This window comes from Chenopodium album, chromosome 15, assembly GCF_948465745.1.
Source record: "Chenopodium album chromosome 15, dcCheAlbu1.1, whole genome shotgun sequence".
Lineage (NCBI taxonomy): Eukaryota > Viridiplantae > Streptophyta > Magnoliopsida > Caryophyllales > Amaranthaceae > Chenopodium > Chenopodium album.
In genome coordinates this window covers 40839209-40849844 of record NC_137848.1, presented here as the reverse complement: position 1 = coordinate 40849844, position 10636 = coordinate 40839209, and the positions used below count along the sequence as shown (strand labels likewise).

Sequence of the window (10636 nt, the reverse complement as noted above, 5' to 3'; positions counted from 1 at the left end):
TAATGTTTAATTTTAGGTTTTTTTCGATAAGTATTTATTCGGGTAAAGTAATTAAGCCCTAAATCAGTTAGGTCATTTTGAGTATTTGTTAATTTTAGGTCGGATCATTTTAGGTATAGCTCGGGTCGCTTTGGGTTTCGGGTCACTTCGAGTTTCGGGTCAAATACGGGTCGGGTTGGGTCAATTCGCGTATCGGGTCATTTCGGATCGGGTTAATTCAGGTTGGGTCAATTCGGGTTGGGTCAATTCGGGTATCGGTTATTTAGTATGTAGTAAAAGTAGCTTTTGGCAAAAGCTAGAATTATTAGCTTTTGAAAAGTATTGGTAGTTGTTGGGTTTTTTTCCTTATATTTTTAAAGGTAATAGCTAGTCAACCGTCACTTTACCAAACATGATGCGGGAGCTAAGGATTGTATGGCTATGTGATCCGTTTAGTGAAACTTATGGCTCCAATCTATTGTTTGGATAAATATTTTCTATCTTATGATGTGGTTTAGGTGAATAAGGGTATGTTCACGTTTATTGAATTGAGGTGAATTGAACTGAACTGAATTAAATATTTTATGAGAGAAGGAAATTAGGAAGTGAACTGAATATTTTACGAGAGAGGGAAATTGGGAACCGAACTGATTGGAGCTGAATTGATTGAATTGAACTGAAATTAAGCTGAAGTGAACATGCCCTAAGAGTGATCCTTGTCTCTTAATTTACATTATTTTGTTTTTACAACAGCTAATTTACAATTCATGGGTGAATATGTAAGCATAAAAATAAAGATGAAAAAGAAAGGCTTGTACTTGATCAAAAATGCATTAATCAAATTCAACTAGCAGGATCCTCTTCACTCCAAGGAATTTAAATTCGATTCTTATTGCATATGAAAGTAGAGTTTGAGAGCTTCCAACACCAGGTTATATGCCAAATTTGAGCAAGAAACAAAGAAGTTATGAGCGTTTATTTCTGAGTTGTACTGGAAATAGTGAGGAGCGCCCACTCCTCCCTAAAGAGGCGCCCGCAACTTTCAAGTGGAGCGCCCGCTCTTACCTCTTGGAGCGCCCGCTCCAGAGGCTCTGTTTCACTCGAACATATTTTAAATTTATCTTCTTAATTTTATTATATAATCTTGGTCATTCATCTTATAATCTTAGGGATGTAATTTAAAAGGACTAGGTTTGTTTGTAATACCATGTACTCTCTCCAATGTTTTTTTAAGGGTAACACTTTGACTAGCACCTAGATTTAAGAGATTAAATTGATTTAAATAAAATAAGAGGTAAGTGGGGTATTTGAAGTAGTAAAAGAAAGTTAGTTAAGGTAATAGTTTATTATTATTGTTAAAAAAAAAAGTTCATTATTGAAAAAAATGAACGTGAGAATAAAGAAATAATCTAATATATATAAATAAAGTGGGCATTTTTCGGGAGTATACAGCGCGCCACATAAGCAACGGTATTATTTCGACCAATTAAAAACTAGATTTGTATTTTATTTTAGAATTAAAAAAAATCACTCGCCACCTAAGAAAAAGTGACGAATGATAAAAAAATTATATCGCCACCTAGGTAAAAATAACGAATTATATTTGATATCTAAATGCCACGTAGATTAAAAACATAGAATTTATCTTACAAACTAATGGTAAAAAAAAAAAAAAAAAAAAAAAAAAAAAAAAAAAAAAAAAATTAAAGATAAGTGCAAAAATTTATAAGATGAAAATTGATAGCGTTTATGATAAACAAAAAAAATTATTTCTTAATCATGATTAAATTAAAATTAAAATTTAATTAAATTAAAAATGATAAAATTAAAATTCGTGATACCTACATTATAAATTAACGCATCATACTGACACTAGAAAAATTTCATATCAATACAAATCCACATCTTAGTGTAAGGAGTGTGTGTCTATCGTAGGGGATCCTTCTCATTTATGCCCATGGCCCTTTAAAAGCCTAGGACTTTACACTTGTTAGGGTATTTTAGGATTTGAATTCCTTACTGTTTGGGAGACCTTTGAATTAGAGTTGATCCTATCATTATGATTTTTTGTAAGAAACTAGTAAGGAGTCGCCAATGAGTTTTAGGAAAACTCATAAACCTTTCTTAAACCAAGTAAGGTTCAAAAGATATTTAGCATGAATTATAAGTTTACCCCATGCCCAAATTGGTCTACGTGTACCAGAAATGAGTTCAGGAGCGAGGGTACTAAAATAACGTTCCCTTTAGGGGGAATTGCTAGTCTAGCCCTAGTGCGGCCTCTACTAGCTCTTCCTTTTTCAATCACCAAACAATAATATATGCAACATGATACTTAAAACTAAGTTAGTTGGTTTTATTTACAAGCATTAATCGCCTAGGAATTACATTGCAAAGTCATTATTCTTTACTTAATTCAAGTTCGTGAAAAGAACAAAAGTAAATAAGATTTGCCTTGGCTTAGGTGATAAAACAACAATTAATTATTCAATTCTAGCCTTTAATTAACACAACATACTATGTGAAATCAATTAATTAAAAGTTTATTTAAAGTGATCAGACAACACTAATTAATCGATTTAAGTTATTTAAACAATAAAAAGAAGGTGATTTATCTAAGTGCTCTAGGAAACTAACCACTTTTTTTTTTTTGCTAGATCTTCGTTTAGAACACTTATGGACTCCTTCTTGTTTGGGAACCTCCACCGTAATGACAAGTAATAAGAGGGGTGAGTGTTTAGGACAAGAGGGTGATTAGTACACAAGTTCACAAAGTTCCTGCCAGTTTTTCGGGTTAATTTCTGTGTGTTTAAGCTTCGTATTAAGCCCCTATTTATAGGGAATGAGTGTGTTTAAGGTTTTGATCATTCTGCCACAGCAGGTGGCGCGCGCATCTCAGAAAGTCGCGCGTGCCTACTGTGCGCAAGTGATTTGGATGCGCTGCCAGAGGCAGTGCAACTAATTGTCTTGCGCGCAGTATTATGGTGATATTCGATTCAGTATTTTCATAAAACTCTGAATCTTCCGTGGGCGCATCAATGGAGGTTGCGCTGGGTACCACGCACAACCTTTTGAGTTGCACGTGCCAAACCAGCGCGACTCGTTGAGTTGCGTGTAGTTTTTAACCTAGGCGCCCCTAAGTCCGTCAAAATTAGGTTTTAACTTCGGGTTTAGGCCTAATTATTGATCGGGCTTAGTTAATTGGACTTCGGTTCATTTCGTTTTGGGTCAGGCTATTCGTTTTGTATTTTTATGACTTAATCAGTAGTCCATAAGTATCTTCACGTTGATCCAACACAAAGATGGTTTTATTTATCGTCAAAGCACTTCCGGTCGGGATAGGAGGCCAAAAGTAGATGTCTACACTTAGTAATTTTGTGTTAGTTTTAGATCATCAATGGCTGGGTAATTCTTAGCTTAATTATTAAAATCCATATTTAAATTTACATTTGTAATTATTACTTACATTGTGTTTATTTGGGATACGTAATGATTGTATGTTTATGTTTTGTTTACTGATTTTATTTTCACAAGCAGATCCAAGTATCTAATTTAATTCAAGAATTAAATTCGACCAAAAATAATTTTAAAACCAACGTACGAGTTTCTGGCCTGTTTGTACAAGAAGGTATTTTAATAAATTATATACATAAATTTGATTTTTTTTTTTCATAAACCTCTTTAGTTTTTATTTTTTTTTATTATTAATTTATGTTATGATAAAAACAAAATTTGTGATTTAGGTGGTTTAATCAAGTTATTAAATAAACTTATTTCCTTAATTATTTTTAATTACAGGGTGATTATGTTCATGCCTCAATTAAATCCTACTTTGTTCAACACTTTCGCCGATGAAAGGAAAAGTTTACTCCGTAAGATAATTTTTTGTCGCTCCAAATAAGAAGAAATATCACATTATTGTCAGTGACATTAAAATGATGATTTAATTTTTCCATAATGTTGTTGTTCTAGCAATAAGGGACAAAGAAAGAATTCCAATGCATACATTTGATTTTATACAATTACAATTTTAAGATCATTTTCGCAAAAATTTTTCTTTTGCTGGTAAATGATTTATTTTTTATAAATTTAATTATTTTATATCTATTTTACTTTTACTAACATTTTAGTGTTCTATTTAGTCACTTTTTTAGATTAGATATAGTTGGTTATGAATGAAGTTGATGATTCTATCGAAATAGAAGATAATTGGTATATATATTTTTAATTATGTTAAAATTATAATACTTCAAACGTATATTTATGTGTAACTAATAATTTTTGTTACATGTATTTATGTGTATATTTTTTAATGTTCTTATCAAAATGTTTATTAGGGGAAACAGAGTTCAAATTAAGCTTTGGATTGGAACAATTTTTTTGTTGATTATAAATTTTATTAATATAATTTGATCTACAAAAAAGAATGTTTATGGGTACAATTTTTACATATATAACTAACACCAATGAATTATAAAATCTATCCTTTTCTAACAAGCAAATTAATCAAAATATTATATGATTTAATTATTATCTTTTCCTGATAGGAAAAATAAAAACTATAAAAAAAAATTAAAAGAACTACTACTATTTTTTTCTAAGAAGCAAATTAATTAAAATATTATATGCTTTAATTAAAAATATTATCTTTTCATGAGATTTAAGTACTCCATAAAAATAAATGGATAAATAAAAGTAAAAAAAATCAGTGTATCGCAAGGGCTTTCATGTAGTAAAAATATATAATAGTGGCTTTGGGTAGGGACCATGAGAGGAGAGAGATAAAATATTAAAATGTATATTTTTGCCTACAAATAGAAATGTATAAAACTTACAAAAATACGGTCGTATTTGGTAAGTGTAACACTTAATTAATAAAACACGGAAGTAGTATAAAGGGTGAAGTTAGTTGTTATGAAACATATTTTGCTTAATTTTTCAAAATCAATGAGACTTTCTCTCTCCTTAATCTTGGTGATTACTTGCTATATTTGTGATTGCTACTTTGTAATCTTTGTAGTTACACCTTAATCCTAATCTTACTTGGTTTTGACGATTAAGAACCCTTATTTCATATGTCTTGGTGATTTTTTAGATAGGTTTGTCTTGTGTTGTTGCATTGAAATTGTTGTTAATTGACATTCCCCTCTTTTCTATGGTTATTGCATATCAAACACTCATACCTAAATGTTTATCTTCATAGCAAACAACTTGTTGACAACTAATCCAGTTACTCCAACAGTTAACAACTACTATCACAACTAACAACCACCTCTACAACTACATTTTGCGGAACACACCCTTAATGATACATGAAATGTCAAATAGTCCTAAGATAGAAGGTTTGAATCGAAAAGACAAAATAACATGAATGTACATAAGAAAACTATTTGATAGACCTTCAAAAACCATGAATGTACAATTACTACAAATTAAAAACTTACAATTGACATTCAAGATTTAACTTCTGCTATTTCACCCAAATATTTATACTTTGTATTCTATTTATCACTTTTGTTTATCACTAGGGTGGCTAACGCGCACATAACTAGCCTTGTCGAGAAATCTTTTTCAAGCTGGTTTTATATCACAACTTTAGTTTTAAAGAATATAATAGTTCATACACTATTTATACAATTTATCTCAAACTTTTTAAAACGTAAAGAGGAAAAGACACAAAAAAAAGGGGAGGGGGGGGGGGGCAAAGAGCTATGCAAGTAAAAACAAAAAGAAATAAAAATGTCGCACATGTGATTGACATGCATAAATGAAGGTATTTGTGTAAATAGATATTTTAAGAGATATAATTGGCAAAACACTATCAAGTTTTGGGTAGGGATTTGTCCTTCTCATTTAAGAAAACATGTTACTCCAGAATTTACAATTTGAATTTTTGCTATATAGTAAGAGAATCTCTGGCAAAAAAAAAAAAAAATGAATAAACAAGTTACAAGTTACGGAGTACAACTTACAAGAACGAATGCAGTAATGCACGATGGTAACTGGTACTCGTATGTGGTAATTACAATTTTCACAACTCCCACGTTCTTCAATGGTTTGACCCCATTATCAAGTTCCACACTAACCCAATATTATTATCCGCTTAGTTTTGATGAAAAAAAAAAAAATCTTGTTTCTCGTGCAGTATTATTCAATATTCTAGCACAACTGTCATCAAGATTCAAGCATGTTGAGAGTTAAATGGGTCCATGATTTTGGTTTTTATTCAAAAACAAATTTTTGGCCATAATGAAGTATCTTATTCAGAAACAAATTTATAGGATCAACTTGTAAGTTGTAACGATGATAATTTTGTGAATATGAACTGAAATTGAACATCAACCCAACAAATGGGGTACTATAAAATGTACTATTGTACTGAAGCAATCGGGATTGAGTAATCAACTGTCACATTGTCAACTCAGATTACACTATCATGGTAAAAACTATCTGCAGCTGACATTCTATATAAATCATCAAAAAATAATCTATAAAGTTCTATACTAGTATCAAAATCTCAGAATACAAAAACAGACAGACCAAGCATTTGAAAGCAAAAAGAATGGCAGAATCATTATATCCACAAGATCGAACTCAAAGGAATAGATACATCAGTGTGGTGATGATCAAAGAGAAAGCCGCAGGTACAGCAGTCCTCAGAGCAGAGGAGGCTATCTGAATGGTAAAATTGCAAGTATCTGTCGAGATATTCTTCATAGTTAATCTAGCCAGGCCTTGGAAGTTGCAGGCCTCGAGATTCTGATTCTGGGTCTGAAAGTACACATTAAATGCATACGAAATATTCCCATTGGTGTCCATGTTCTGGCAAGAGGATCCATACCCCAAAGGTGTACAATCCGCAAAAGTGCAAGCATAATTCATGTTCTCTTGCAGCTTACTCATATCCTTGGCATTCGGGTTGAATTCACACCATTGATTCTCGAGATATTTGACATCCTTTGCACCAACAAGATAGACGTCCCTGTTTTGGCCAGTGAGATCCATAGGAAATTTTGGCTGCCCATCATACCGGAAAATTCCCCAATGCCTCTCAAAGTTCCCAGGAGCAACGGTCTTTGCATCCTCATCAAGGAGCCCAAACAAATACATCTCTATATTTCCAGGCCTCAAAGGAGTACCAGTGTTAGCTGCAAGTCTAGGCAGTAGGCCCCGATAGAATCTGATAGCATTGTTAATATTGGCATTAACATCACCATTCGTGGGCCATCCAACCTCCCCGACAATTATTGGCATGTCCCCAAACCCTACTGCTTTTAAGGACGAAACCAACGTGTCAAAGTTGGCGTCAAAAACATTAGTGTATTGGATCCCATTATCTTGAATAGGTTCAGCTCCCCCATCAAAGAATGCATAATCGACTGGAAAACCAACGCTACCATACAGACTCAGGAAAGGGTAGATATTGACGGAGAAAGGAGCATTGTTTTGGCTCATGAACTGGACCATCTGGGTCATGAGATCAGCTACATCAGGTCTGAATCTTCCAGCTGAAGGTACAGGAGTTCCCTGTGGAGACTCGTAGACATCAGCATTTAAGGGCACAGTTGCCTTTACAATGTTTCCTACTCCGGCTTCATTAAGAGCATTTTGAATATTTTTCAGGGCGGGCAAAGTAGCATTCTCAAATGTGCCATTGTAAGATTTTAGAAAAGGTTCATTTCCAACTGCAACATATCTGCAGCATAAAACTTGGCGTTAAATGTGAAGATGTATCGACGTTCTTACATTATAATGCTAATTAAAACCAATAAAATCATTATAGAGCACAACCCAATTGCTCATATACGAGTTAGATGTTCAATCATCAGTAGATAGTTTAAAAGCAAGGACACATTATGTCAGGCGTAATAACAGTGATCATTCTAGCCAATTAAGCCTCTAGAAACACCACTCCCACAACTATAAACAAAATAATCTCAAACATCCTAAAATTTGTGTGATTCTTACAGTAATTGACAATTTGTAGAGTTCAATTTTTACTCAATACGCATCAATAACCGCCTCAGTATTCTGTATCAGGGGTTACAAGTTCCCATCATTGGAAGGCAATTGCTCAGATATTTCCCTTAACCCAGTCCACGAAATATTCGTCCAGTAATCACTTTTGCTTTATGTAGCCGACCCCACTTATGGGATTAATGCTTTGATTGATTGAGTTTTTACTGTAATTACTTGCAGACAATTGCCCCAGGAAACGGCAAACAGCCAAAAATGCATTCAAGTTCAAAGGGAGGTTTGCGAATAGCACAAATCAAATCAGACAGTCGAAAATTTAAGTTTATTACTCTCCTATACAGTAGTTTTATTCTTCTAAATGCATTTAAGGTGATTCAAATATCTACTGTTGACACTCTCAGGACAATCTTCAGGTAGTTTGGAGATCTAATCATCATTAAATATTTCTTTAATCACTTCTAAATGAACCAAACTTTACTTAATTACTGAATAAATGAACCAAATAAATGCTTGTAAAAGAAGTTTTGAAACAATTAAAAACATCCTTCAAATGAAAGCAAACAAAAACTAGATTTAATGGTCCCCAACTCTCCATAACCTTACTCAAAGGCAAGCACAGTAATACAATAATACAAATAAAAGTGATTCAAAAAATCATACTATATATTAGTCAAATAATTAACTAATCTAGGTTGATTACTCTAAGTCACTAATCACAATTTTAGGATCCTTGAAACTCTCTAATTATGGACCTTACCACAATCACATGATGGTCGGTTAAAGAATATATATATCAGCATATCAAATGGGGCAAAAGATGATGCAACTTTCCAACATATTCCGTTTAAAACTCAGCTTCATAATCACAAATCACATGGCAAGTAGATCATGAATCACAATCACCCAAAAAGATGCAAAGTATACCCAAAAAAGAGTTCCCACTTTTCACTTTCTCAGATCCACTAAAGAATTAGCCGCTAAAATCTTGTATACCACGGATAAAATTGTATTGCATGACGTAACAAAAAACTTGTACGCCATGGATGTATTGTATACAACAAGGTCGGCAACTCTTAATCACATAAATAAATAAATGTTAACCGCCCAAAAAGTAAACTTTTATGTGATTTGAGGCCGACTAAATATGTTGTATACAATACTCCCGAACTCGAACTCAAACTCAAACACAAACACAAACACAAACTAGAAGTAATAGATGATTGATCCAAAGAGAAACTTACTTGATATTAACACCACCTCTAAAATGGTAACGAGTGACATTTTTCTCAACCCATTTTTGAGCTCGTTTATAATCAAGCATAGCATTTAATTCACCATTAGGAATAGCAACCATAACTTCAATATTAGTACCACTAAAAGCACTCAAAGTAGATTCATCAGCATCAAACAACTTCACTTTTTGAATCCCATTATCTTTCAACATTTGCACCACTGTATTTGGAGGTAATTTGTGATTGGCTTGTGTTCCCCAATTAACTCCAAGCCCTTCAACATTACTATTATCACTCAATAATAACAATACCCAAATCATCAAATAACTTCCAAAATTAACCCACATTTTTTCAATTGAAAAACTAATGTTTTTTTTTTTTTTTTTTTTTTTTTTCCTCAGAATGGGTATTGGTTGAATGAATCTGAAATTTTATAGAAAATATAAAATGTGAAAAATGAATAAAAATGTATGATTTTTGTGGGTTTTACTGCAATTTTCAGGAGAAAAAAAATTACTAGCTGAGACAGAGTAAATGAGGAAAGACTTTGACAAGAAAACGGTTTATATATAGAAGTGAGTGGGTCGGTGACTCAGTGAGTCGGCGAGAATTCAGTGGGTTTTCCCCAAAAAATAAGGAGATCGTGAAGGTAATGTGTTGAATTAGAAGAAATAATTTCGATTTATTCAACCAATACCCATTCTGAAAAAAAACTTACCAGTTACTTCAGTATTAATATTTTAAAATTATAAAAATAAAAAAATATAGAAAGAAAATTAGTGAAAATTACTACTCAACGGCTAAAAACTTACTCAAAAAAGGGTGATTTTTTATTAATAAGAAAAACTCAGAATGAATTACAAATTCAGAGAAAACCCAGTTCAGATTGTGCAGAGAAAACCCAGAAAAAGGGAGAAATTTGTTGATATTTAATGTAAAAAAGGAGATATCTTTGAAAACCCCAGATATTTAAAGAAAAAGGAAGTTTAGAGTGGATTAAATATAGGAAAGGGGTTACCAAATCTAATGAAAATGAGGGGTTTTTTGTAGTTTGTAAATTGTCTGGATTAATTAGATTGAATAAATAGTAATGGTACTCTGTACAATTTTAATTTTAAGAAGAGGGGTACAACGGCTACTAAATTTTTTTTTTTTTTTTTTTTTTTTTGATAAAGGGATTGAGAGTTGAAAAAAAGGACTGTTATGAAAAAAGATTTGATTTGAATTAAGAGGGGATGTGACAAAAAGTGTTTTTGAACACCTCAAGTCCTCAACTTTCCATGTGTCAATGTAAGGGAGGAATTGCGCCAAAAAAAAAATTAATAATAATGTAAGGGCCAAGGGGGGATAGATGGAGAGCCAAAAAAAAAAAAAAAAAAAAAAAAAGAAGTTGGAAATATTGAAAAGTACCTCAATTCTCAAATGTTGGCAAAAGATCTTTTGCTTTTATA

At 32.3% G+C, this 10636-nt stretch overlaps 1 protein-coding gene across 1 annotated transcript; it reads right to left on the bottom strand.

Annotated features, from left to right (window-relative positions):
* Nucleotides 1-6374: 6374 nt before the first annotated feature.
* LOC145582231 (glucan endo-1,3-beta-glucosidase 8-like) lies at nt 6375-10243 on the bottom strand. Its single transcript, XM_081639234.1, has 2 exons — nt 9195-10243; nt 6375-7672 (listed from the first exon to the last, which is right to left on the bottom strand). The coding sequence occupies exons 1-2, from the start codon at nt 9530-9532 to the stop codon at nt 6571-6573; spliced, it is 1440 nt and encodes a 479-aa protein (XP_081495360.1). The 5' UTR covers nt 9533-10243; the 3' UTR covers nt 6375-6570.
* Between the last annotated feature and the right edge of the window lie 393 nt (nt 10244-10636).

Bases quoted from the DNA above. Each gene is read 5' to 3' on its own strand.
- LOC145582231 (XM_081639234.1), bottom strand. From the start codon at position 9,532: ATGTGGGTTAATTTTGGAAGTTATTTGATGATTTGGGTATTGTTATTA. The intron at 7,673-9,194 runs GTAAGTTTCTCT...TTTATGCTGCAG, and splicing joins AGAGGTGGTGTTAATATCAA to ATATGTTGCAGTTGGAAATG.